At 42.3% G+C, this 12153-nt stretch overlaps 1 protein-coding gene across 6 annotated transcripts in view; it reads right to left on the bottom strand.

Annotated features, from left to right (window-relative positions):
- CDH4 (cadherin 4) overlaps positions 1-12153 on the bottom strand; it is a 657011-nt gene that overhangs the window by 83600 nt on the left and 561258 nt on the right. For all 6 annotated transcript variants that reach the window (XM_040575638.1, XM_040575636.1, XM_040575637.1 and 3 more), the window contains one exon: positions 6127-6271. In XM_040575638.1, the coding sequence (XP_040431572.1) occupies positions 6127-6271 (145 nt within the window). The remainder of the gene's footprint in view (positions 1-6126; positions 6272-12153) is intronic.

Below are 12153 nucleotides of genomic sequence, written 5' to 3'. Positions count from 1 at the left end.
AAAACACCAGTCAGGGGATTTGCATTTTTTTTTCTCACTTACAGTCCTATAATTCACTTCCTTGCTATTGGGACTAGATGCTTCTGAAAAGGAAATTAAGAAGAGCACGGATTTCATAACCACTCACCTCGAAATAAAATGGAAAGCACTACGATATGTGTGCAGAAAAACAATTTCTTAAAATTGTGCTTGTCTGAGCAAAAGAACTTAAAAAGAATATTGTGTATCCCAAGTCTGTGTGTAATGTGTGAGAGAATAGAGTCGGGCTGGACAAAGGCATTTTTAACAGCACATGAAGTGCAAGGACCAGACTAGCATCTACCAAGAAGAACAAGATAGCGCTGCATTGGGGCGTATGTTCAGGCTTCTCATGGGCCCAGAAGTAATGCACCCGAGCTGTGAAGAGCCCTGGGAAGACTGGAAAAAATTGTTGAAGCTTATTCTGGCATGTGAAGATTTTATCTTTACATGGTCTCTCTGAAACACATCGAATTTGCATTATTTCTGGCTTTCACTGCTATCAGCAGGAAAAAGCACCTGACACAGGCCCCAGACTCCCCTGTGCGATGCCCATCGCGAGCAGCCTGAGCTAGCTGAGGTCTACAAACCTCTGTGGGTGCTCTGGTCAGCCAGAGTTTTCCTTAATGAAGAGTACCAAATTTACCTCCATGCTGGTAAAAGAATATTAAACATTTTAATTATGAGCAGCAGAACTATGTTTTTGCAATGATTCATAACGGGAGAAAGGGGTTTGCACTCAGCGCCCCATTCATTTTCAAAAATGAAGCTGCTTCTCTTTGGTGATTCCAGATTTCGGGCACTGCCACTTTCCTTTTCTCCTGTTCCAGCCAGTAACACCCGCCCTGTTTTTCCACTGTAAGAACAACCTGCAGGACACCAAACACCTCGTCACTAATTGTACTACCAGGATGGAAAAGAGGAAGGAGCTTGAAACGCAGAATCCAGATTGTTCACATGAATACATATATATATATACACATGCAACTATAGGCCTTAAAAGATTAATTTCACATGCCTTAAATTGCAGTTTAATTTGAAAACTAATTCAGCCTCATAATTGGCTTTCTGCTCAAATCACTGAGGCTAAAGATTTAAATTCTTAATATTCAAATGACTTTCAAGTTTCTGGCCCCATCTGTGCGTTAGTCCATGGTGTTAATCGCTAAGGGAATCTCTGCTAGCATAGATATAAAATAAACAAACTGGGACACTAATAGAATAATTGGCTTTTTAAATCCTTGTTTTTTTTTTTTAATATACTGCTTATTTTTATGAGATTTCTTTAACTCAATTTGCCACATATAGATTTGGCTCCCAGATATTTCATTTTTCACGTGGCATGCTATCAACAATTATTCTATCAGAGTTTCATGAAATCAGCAGCAGACGGGGAAATTTTGAATTACAGCATTTTTCATGTAAGAAATACTGATTTTCCTTTATTTTGGAGGGCTGTCTGTACTTAGCAATCTTTCACACCACTTGTAGGGAGGGTGGCCAGGATAAACCATCCTGGAATTAACAACACCGCAAGAAAGAGTGAGCTAGCTGAAACCCGAGTTTAAAAGAAGCCACTTGGACTTTTGCTTTATTGACTTGAAAGGGACCAAGATGCATCCAGAGAGTTAGTGAACTGGAAAGGATGAATGAGAACGGAAAAGGCCAGTCTGACAGGAACAAATTGTTTTGGAGAGATGTGTTAATTTTTGACAATCTTTCTGTTAAAACAAAATAGATACAACCCTGAGCAAAGCACTTGAGTCACCGCAGAGCATTTCACATTGACCTTTTCAGAACTGAACGCTTCAGTTAAGTAAGACATCTCCGTCCCACTGCAAGGTACTTTTTGCATCGGTTAGATCAAAACCGAGCTTCTGCAGCGACCAAGTAATTTTTCTCCATCACGTTTTGTTTTGTGATTAAATTCCTTTTTTCCTTTTACAGTTAAGCATTTTCATTTTATCTTATACAGCGTGATTTTTATTTTAATTTTTTGAAACTGTAGAATTTCATTTGAAGCAGCACTCCCCTCCCCTGGGATGCCGCAAGCCCAGCTGTGCCAGCGCAGTGGTGGGGCTCCTGGCAGGCAGTAATTGGGGTTGTACAGAGGGGGAAAAAAACACCCCAAACCTGTGCAGAGCCACAGGCTTTGAAAGGGCAACAGAATCCTGAGCCACAGAGCTGTGCAACCCGTCCTGCTTTATCAGCGCTTGAAAGGCAACTTGGGCAGCTCCAGGAGAACTTTGCTGATTAAGGCTGCCAGAGGGACCAGGGGAATTTCAGCTCTAGCTTGCAGCTGCATTTTTAAAACTTGTCTGTGTTCTTCATATAGAGGCAAAGTTCAAAGAGGCAGAACATTATTCAATATGAGTAAAACAAGGCCTTTTAAGATACACTTTCAAACAGTGGCTTGTTAAATCAAAACAACTTGTGGGGGAAAGAGACAAAGGAAGAAATATGGTCCTTCAGGAAAAGAGAATCCTGCATCGCTATTCCTGTTCTGCATTTTTGGAAGAGCCTGCATGTACACATTTAAATTGTCCAGCTGCGTGACCTTAGGCTAGATAAACTAGAAATGCATTAAAATGCTTTCCAGAGAATGTCAGAAAATGAAAAAGAAATGCAATTCGGTGTAAGAGCCAGCACACATTTAAGGATGTACACGGGCCACGTACACGTGGATGTACATGTGTTCACGCTATGGAAAACTTCATGTATTCCTGATTTCAAGAACACTATGCTGTGGTGCAAAACACTATTTCAATTATTATAATCTTAACCAGCACCAACAACCTATTATAATTAATAGTACTCGATGATTTCTCTTCTATTCCTGTCAAGGGTTGCTTCAAGGTGACTTGCACACCGCAGAGAGTGTGCTCCTGGAAGCTCAGGTGTCTGAGTGCCCTGCAGTCTGGGAAGCTGGGTCACTTAAACCCCAGTGACCATCTCCAGTACGTCTCTTCACACTGCTGCCAACTCTTCCAGCTCTTGGACAGTCCCCTTTGAAGGCTATTTGTATGCCTGAAGCAAAGCTGCCATGGGAGGTAACGTGCCCAGCAGTACCACAGCACACCGGAGGCTGGAGTACACAATCCTGCCTGCATTCCCATTTTCCTGGTTATCTCCTTTTGCCTTATTCAATGTAGTAGGTCACATCTTATTTGGCCACCTTCCCACCCCTGCAATGGCCAGGCATGATAACCAGCTATCCTGCAGGACCAGAGGAGGCAGGGCACCCTCCTCCAGCTTGCTGCATCCCAGCTTCTGTGAGGGGACCCGGCTGAGCATCCTCTGGAGGTACCGTCCTGCCTGCAGAGCCCCTGCACCAGATGCCTTTGCTTTGCCCTGTACTTCGGGGTGAGCACTGACAGCACAGCAGAGCCTTTCTTATTCCCTTTGAATGCAATGGGCTCTATTGATCCTGCAAATCAGCCTTGCAGGGGCTTTCTTTACAGCTCAAGGTCACTGCACCCTGCTCAACAGCATATTTTTGATGGTCTTGCCCTGGGAAATTTCCATGGGTAGAGTTCGAGCTCCATATGTCCCTTCTCCTTTTTTTAAAATCTGGGCAAAATTCCTACTGACTTCAAACAGACATTGGCTGCTCATACTAGCTGCCCTCAGAGCCAGCGTTTATCTGGGATACTAACACTCCAGTTACTTTTCTCAAAAAAGGTGTACAAAATCATGAAGAACTTTGCAGACACTATGCTAATCGAGGAATACTGCACTTTCAGTCACAGCCATTATAAAGGGGCATATGGAAGATGTGAGAAATAACAATTGCACAGGATGTCCAGGGAAGCATTTTCAGTCCTCAGGCATACTTCAATGCCACTGAATAGTAGAAAATGAATGCTGAACTCCTGTATCACATAATAAGATTTTTTAGTTTGCTTGAAGCAAATCTCTACTTTCTACATGGATATGCACACGTATGCATATATATTTATAGGTGCATATGTAACTTAATTTTGAATCAATATTGAACACATTTTGCTGCCACCTCTAAGATTACACAATGTCTTTCATTTGTTGACCATTGCCACAAATAATGTTGAATTCTGGCTGCCTATTTTTCCTTTTGCAAAGACTCCTTAGTTATTACAATACTCTGAATCATCTTGAACTATAAAGAAGCTTCTGAATCTCTGCAAGATCTATGCTTAGCTAAATACACTGTCTAGATTTGCGTCTACGCAGAACAGGGATACGTAACTTTGAGGTAAATGAGGAGTGCGCAGACTTTCACAGTAAGTATATAACCTCTCTATCATTTCTCTCAAAGACATAACATCATGTTTATTGCCAAGTACATGGAATGAAAGCCTCAGATTCCCAAATTCCCAGGTGGTTCTACAAAAGCAAGGAACAGAAATTCAATACTAATATAAACCTTTAAAAGAATACTGATTAAACAGGAAAGGGGAGAAAAAAACAAATACATCAAAGACAAATGTAATTGCTTTTGAATAAAACCAGATTGCTTTCTACCTACCTGCCTTAAAGGCAGACACACCAGCCTAGGATACAGAATACCAAAAATCACTGCTGGAAGCAGAGGCACAACCATTTTGTAGGCAAAGGTATCCTATTCTGATTTAATAGCTCAAAGGCTTATCTGGATTTCAAACAAGAGGATGCAATTTACTGCTTCTTTCACACAAATGAGCAGAGCTAGTTAAAACATCTGGGAACACTTTGAATATTGATTTGTCCCAGAATAAGATGTAAGAAATTTGATCTGCTATGGAAATGTATTAATCTTCCAACCTTGATACGCTGCAAAGTGGCCTTCAAGTGAAAGAAGGAAAAGTCCTCCTGGACGCTGCCATCTGAACATCACCTCTGCAGACACGATTTGGAGCAGCACTTTGAAGCCTGGCATGTCACCACCCAAAGCATATCAGGAAGGAAGCTGTACATATATTCTTTCCTCAAAAATAATGTCACACGCTGTCCCCAGTACGTGTCAGCACAACAGCCTATTCCTCACAATGCTGAAAGACAATCAATCACGGCTGCAATTCACCTTGTTAAAAATAGTGGCCACTGGAGACTTTTCAATGACACCTCAGGCAGTGGAGAAGCCATGACAGATGTTTGCTGCCACAAAACAAAGTCACGTGGCATCTAATCCCTCTGCTGAGGATCAGTTTATCTTGGAAAAATCTCACGCGGATTTCAGGAGATGTACTGAAGTACCGGTGACAGTTTTCAAAATATAATTTCAGCTTAAGTAATGAATGCATTCAGAGCAGTTATGTTCAGCAACAAGCTAAAACCACCCTGGTTGCCATATTGGTAACTGTACAGCTCTGCTGCACTTAAATAACAAATCAACAATACAGTTGAAAAGAAGACATTAAAGTCCCTTACAACTGTATTTTTCCAAAGATATAAACATATTCATGTAAAAATCATCGCTCGCATTCTGTGTATAGCTTACATCCTCACTAACGTTTCACTCATAATTTTTCTGAAAATCTGCCTCAGATTTTTTTCTACATTTTACCCTCTGTAAGAAAAATCCATAGGAATGGAGGACGACCCAGCAATTTCAGTGGGAACATTCCCACTTCAATAGGTCTGCATCATGCCCAAATAAGACAGTAATTCCTTCACACCCTGGGACGCAGACTGTACTGAAGGCTCTGGGTGTCAGATACGGAGTTTATAAATGACTAAATTAAATACCAAGGAGTCAGATATTCAGCATTTTGGGCACAGGGTCAGTGAACGGTTACGGCTGGGTTTGCTTTCTGTTCTTTGTAGTTGGAATAACAGCACTATGCACCTGCAACAAGCATATGGGAGAGGCAATACCAAGCATTACTCTACAGAACTGATGCTTTCGCAAAGTCCACATCTAGAAAGGGGCTACCAGGATCCAGGTTCCCTCTAACCCAAGTTTGCACTTCCTCTGCATCAGGAGAAAGAGATACCAGCTAAATCATTCTCATCTCCGTCAGTCTTCAACAAAGGAGCAAACAACAGAAAACCTCTCTTTTGTGTTCCCTCTACTTCAAGAGCAGGCAAAGCCACCAAGTCAGATTAATGTTTGAAAGCTTGTGATAACTTTAATACTTTTTTCAACCGTACCTGGTTTAGAGCCTTCATCAACAGATCCATTATAGACTTGGTTTATAAACTCCGGTCTGTTGTCATTCATATCAATCACATAGATGTAAAGGTCAATAGGATTCTCCACTTTGTTTCCATTCATATCCACTGCATGAGCCCGGAGCTGGGAATAAGCACAATGAAAGCATAATATCAGCAATTGGATTTGTTGCAGAATGAGAAACCATGCTTCGTAAGAATTGACTTCACTTCATAAGTACTTTCTCAAAATTGAACTAAGAGAGTATCTAATTCCAGCAGAAAGCACTGACGTGGTTTCCATCTGAACTTTACACTCTACAGCTTTTCAAGGCTTAACATAATATTGAAATAATATTTTAAAATATTGTCGGTAGAAACATGTTAAGTCTGGTGCAGTGATGCTATCCCCTTCACTGCTAACAGATCACTCTGTTTTAATTTTAAGACATGGTGAACCTTGTCTGACAAACTGAAGAGCAAATTTTGCTTAGTTCCAAACACAGTGAGGAAATGAGATTGACTTTAGAGGTTTCTTATGGGAACCTGCAGCCTTTCATATCCACAATAACAGGGATTAATAAACGAAGAGATTTCAGAATGGCATTAGTATTGTTTATTCTTTGTTTAATCACAGTCTCTAGTCTCAGCAACAGCAACCGACCCCATCACTTTATGCACTGAAAGATATAAAACCAGTTCCTTTCCCTCAAATGACGGGAGCCCCTGTGGCACTAAGAATGAAATATTTTCTCCAGCTTAACTAAAGTATCAACGATGAAGCATTACAATAACCAGAGCCACAGTGTTAAGTCCCCAGCTAAAGTGGAACTGCAGCTTTATCTTATTAGCAATAACCATCAGTAATAATGCTGGAAAACAAGAGCATCTGTTTTCTGAACAAAAGGGACAGCTACAGCATGTCAAAATGAGTAATTAATAAAACAAAGCAATCAACATTAGACTGGAACAATCGGTAATCAGGTGAAAAAAATGGATAGCTTCCTCATTCAAGGGAACAGATGGCTACTCTAAATGGTGTGAGCACTGAATGTCGCTGCCGGTTTCAGGAAAAAGAAGACAAGCGAAGAAAGAGCTCCGTGGCCCCTGGCTTTGAGTGGGCAGCGGAGGGACATCTGCCTTGGCAGGGGTGCTGCAGATGTTGTTAGTCGCCCCTCTTCACTTGGATAGTGGGCAGGGACAGGGGACCTTAAACACCTGTGTGCTCCAAGCCCTGTGAGCGTGGCAATAGCCAGCAGCCTGTGGCTGCCGAGCAGTGAGGGCTCTGGTCCCTGCCAGCACCAGCCCGGGCCATCGGGATGCTGCTGGCGTGGGAGCTCCTGTGCCACAGAGGTCTCCAGCTCCTCTGATGCGTGACGGATAAATGTGCTAATTGTATTAGCACTGGTTCCCGGCTTCCACTTCCCTGTGCCCGTGATTGATTCAACTTTCTCCTTCATGTATGGCATTCAGAAGTCCAGAGCTTGACGAAAGAAACTGCACGCTGTTATGATGGGCCGGATTAACATTTAATCAAGCAAAGAGAACAAACTGCCACGTGAAATAGGCTGAACGAAGAACATTTTTTAAAGGAAGTTAAGAAGCACTTTTTCTTTAAAGACTGAAGAAGTCTGGCTTCATTTTCAATACAGGATGTACCATTTGTATTTCTTGATTTGTAATGCTCTTAATATCTGCATTTCTTGCCGGAATATAAACTGCTTTGACTCCCACCTGTTGAGCTATCCTTCATCATGTCAGATGTAGCAATTCAATAACTTTACAAGTCAGAGGTCAGATTGCCTTTGAAAAAAAGTAATTCGGAGCTAAAATTAAAGTTATTATCTTCAAACTGAGGCAGCACTGGGCTGCCTCTTGCTGTATTTCCAGGAGCGGAAATGGCTCCATTCAGAGATAAAGCAGAGAGCAAGGCTGATATCTTTCCCCTCAGATCTGACTCTCCCCCTGCAAATTTTTAATTACATTTGACAGCTTTTGTTTGAAACCTCCAGGAGTAAGGAATTTCTCAGCAATGCACATCTATCTGCTTGTTACACTTAGCACACGTTGCCATGAACAGGGTACTTACTGCCTGCGCTCAAGGAAAGAAAAATTTCAGTGAGCAAGGCTGCAGGAATCTCCCCCACCTGCACTGAGCCAGCACCAGCACCTGGCTGTGCTATGGGAGGCAGGATGGTGCGTGGTGACCTGGGCACCAGTGTCCTAATTCATGGCATTTGGGCAGCCAGGAGCATGGCACTCGTCTTGCTCCCCACCCCAGCGCAGCAGACCCTGTGCCTTCTTCCTGCTCCTTTTTTTGCCTCATTTCAATGAACTTTTCCTCCTTTTTTTTTTTTTTTCCTCTTGTGCTTGCCTGCATGAATTTTCTCTATGAATATTCTTTAACAAATCTTTGTGGTAATATCTCGGTATCATTTCACATGTTACTCTTCTGTGGTCAGTGCCAACTGCAGCAGAGGGAAATGTGATGCTTGAGCCAGAGAGTTGAATATAAGCTGTGCTCAGCAGGAGGTCTTCCTCATTAGAGACCATTCCTAATTAGAGACCCCTCCCAGAGGAGGGAGCAAAGGGAGATGGACTCCAACTCAGCAATCTGCCCACTGAGAAACAAGCTGTACCTTCAAGGCAGATCAGATACTACATTCCCCTTCCTTAATTCATCTTCTCCCCTGCCCTCAGGCCCTGCTCTCTGTATTCATCTTGCATCCTCAATCCGGACAACACTCTTTTTGGAGTCTTTCTTTAGATGCTAAGATAGGGCTCATTTGTGCAAGGCACGAGCCTAACAGGGTGCTCAGCAGAGCAGGCTGCAGTCTGCTCCCACCTGTACCCAAGTCGGTGCTTTGGAGGCAGGACGGGAGGCATGAAAAGCAGGTGCACACGAGTGCTTCTCCATAGTTTGTGACATGGGTAAGGCACAAAAGGTGATGGCTCTGCTCAGTCAGACACAGACATTACTTGGAGCTGGAAAAAACAGCTCTGAAAAAGCCAGTGAGCACAGCCTGGATCAGAGGACACACACCACACACAGGTGTGCACAAGTGTTCACAGGGAAGCTGACGGGTAGCTGGAGATACAGCTAAGAAACACTTATAAAGTTAGCTTGAAATATTTACATTGTCCCTAGGAGGAAGAACATGACAGGAGTAGAGAAGGAATAAATAATAAGTGAAACACCATGCAGAGGATTCTTAAAAATTAATACAGGTATAGCCAGCTAATCCTTAGTCGGTGTACACTGTACACCAGCCAAAGAGCAGGCTCAATATTCTTTAACAAACATTGCTTAAAGGTATGACAATTGTTGCTATCATATTCAGCAGCAGCTACCACAGGTCTCTGAGGCTTTTCTACTGACAGTTTCCCACGTAAATGTAGCTGTTGGCATACAAATGATTCAGTATCATGATTATTGATTACACTGGAGGCTGGTGGTATCTGAAGGTAGTTAGTCAAAGTCAACACAGTGAATTGTGCTAAATATGAATATTACTTATGCACTAATACTACTAATACAAATATATATTATCAATCAGTGACAGGGACTTTAAGCAATAAGCATACAATGTCATGCCTAATTTGTGTGCTCTTAATTGTGATTAAAAGTGCAAATTAGGACATTGTGACACAAATGGCCGGCATTACTCACTAGAACTTGGTTAAAAATACTGGAATTAGCTCTTGTATCCCTGAATTTCGAGAGATCTTTTTTGTCTCCTTGCACTGGAAATAACTTTCTCAGACTATAACTAACATGTCCTGCCACTTCTGAGACAATATTTCATTAGTCTGATGCTGAAGGCATACATGTGTCTGGGATTGGATTAGGACTTGCTTTAGAGTTCCCCCATAATGTACATTACTTGGGTACCATAAGCAATGACTGCTTATTGACACGTTGATATTGATGGCTTTTAAAAACAAAGCTTGCAAAACATCTTTGGAAAACTAACCTGCCAGTTTGCTATCCCTAGCACTTGCCAGGCCTAAATGCAGCTTGATATGAAACCCATGTGTGGATCAGAAAAGACATTCGGAGTCACTAATTCAGTCACCAGTACAAACAGGGCTTTGGGAACTCAGCTAAATAAGGCCAAGAGAGCTCATGCATATTAAATATTACTACCTGCCGAAACTTACTTGGCATGCAATAAACATGAAGGGCTGACTAGAGTAGGAGAAGCAATAACAAGCCGTGCCTGCCGCAGCGAGACGGGGTGAGCTGGCGCTTGTGCTGGGAGTGCGCCCCGAGGCTGTGTTCCTGCACACGCAGCTCCCAGCAAACCGCTCGGCACAACACGCGCTTCTGCAGCACAACGTGGTGCTGGTTAAGTGGCTGCAAAGCCCTTCTCATTTTTTCCTGATCATATTTGCAGCTGACACTGCATCTGGGATGTCTGCAAGGTCCCCGGAGAGTTTGCACTCTGGTTTCTAGTGCAGACGAGAAAACAGATGAGGCCAAAATGTGGCTGAACTCGCGATCTCTGCCCCTGCCAATTGTGCTGGTGAAGTTAATGCAGGGATGCTAGCGCACACTGCACCTGGGCAGACAAAGCAAGTCCCAGAGGAATATATGTCTCTGCATACATCAAACTCAGAATGATCCTCCCTAAAAGTTCATGAAAACGTATGGGGAAGTTCTGCTAGAGAACTGAACTAATTAGAAAACATCCATTTCTCCTTAGAGAAAAGGTTAGGTTTCATCAGACAAATGGCTTGCTAAATGTGGGGAGAGTTAAAACACTAGTATTTTTAAAATGGTAGTCCTGAAGCAATGCAGATAATTATGCATAAGAAAATATGTGTTGAGAATGTAGGAGTTAATGAAACAGAACTCTTCATATGTAGCCTCACAAACACTTGCAAATTATTATTATTATTTTTATAATTAGATTCTAGATTACCTGGGAATGAAAGCAATGAGGACAACACTCAGCAGTGACAGAGATGCTGAACAGGCTTCATTCTGTTTAGGACTGCAAAAAAACCTGAGGTTGTATAAATACCCCCATCTGCAGCCTGAGCCGCCAGCCCCTGTGCTGCTGCGGACCAGGGGCAGTTCCCGGAGCTCTGCTGCCAGCCTTCACCACTCAAGGGTTAGGTCCAGAGCTACTAACCAAGCTAACAAAATCTCCACAGCAGATGTCAAACCAACTTAAAGATGGCCAAGCTTTATAGTCGGGATCCAAGCCTACACCTAAGTTGCTGTTTTATCGGTATGAGACTAGCTTCAAGTCTGTCTGCCTTTCAGTTAAGGGCTTGGCTATATGAAGTGACATTTATTAACCAACTTCTCTGAAACTTGCAGCAGCCAAGACTTGGGACTGTATCTTCCTTCTGGAGGCTGGCTTATTTTTTGCAGCTTCAAGGATCATCCACTCCTACTGTAAGTTTCTTCACTAGTGCTTGGGTCATTGCTTTGGAGATGGTGTATTTATACATGCTTTGTAAAGGATTATTAAACGAACAATTGATGATTCAGTAAATCATCAATCAATTGCTCCTGAGGCTAAAGGATCTAAAGGTTGTTTACAGCCATGACTAAAATGATCTCCATCACCTTCTACTGCTCTGCTAACAAAGATTTTCTATCACTCACTATTCTTGTCTATAAGGTCTCACAATGTATTTATCAGCTATTCACTCTCCATAAACTATAAATTCCTGTAACCTTCAGAGTGTGAATATGCTTTCTTGTGCCTGGAAGTGCCAGTTCAAGGTTTTTGTAAGGAACAAAAAAGGCTGGGAATCCTGCAGTGTGCACGAGGCAGACTTACCAGTTGCCTTTGCTAAGGTGAGAATTCAGTCTACTGAATTTCCCGTAACCAGCAGATTAACTTTGTTATTAAGGCATTGCATGATTTGTTATTACAGGGGACAAAATCTTTTTGATCTTATTTTTTTTTTTGATTGAGAATGTCCATTCCTAGACATCATAGCGGCTCCATCAAAAGTGTTAACTTGTGCATTGTATTATCGACTACACTGTTATAATAACCTGGCACT

This window comes from Cygnus olor, chromosome 16, assembly GCF_009769625.2.
Source record: "Cygnus olor isolate bCygOlo1 chromosome 16, bCygOlo1.pri.v2, whole genome shotgun sequence".
Classification (NCBI taxonomy): Eukaryota; Metazoa; Chordata; class Aves; order Anseriformes; family Anatidae; genus Cygnus; species Cygnus olor.
The sequence above is the reverse complement of the archived record's forward strand: the minus strand, read 5'-3'. Positions and strand labels throughout refer to the sequence as shown.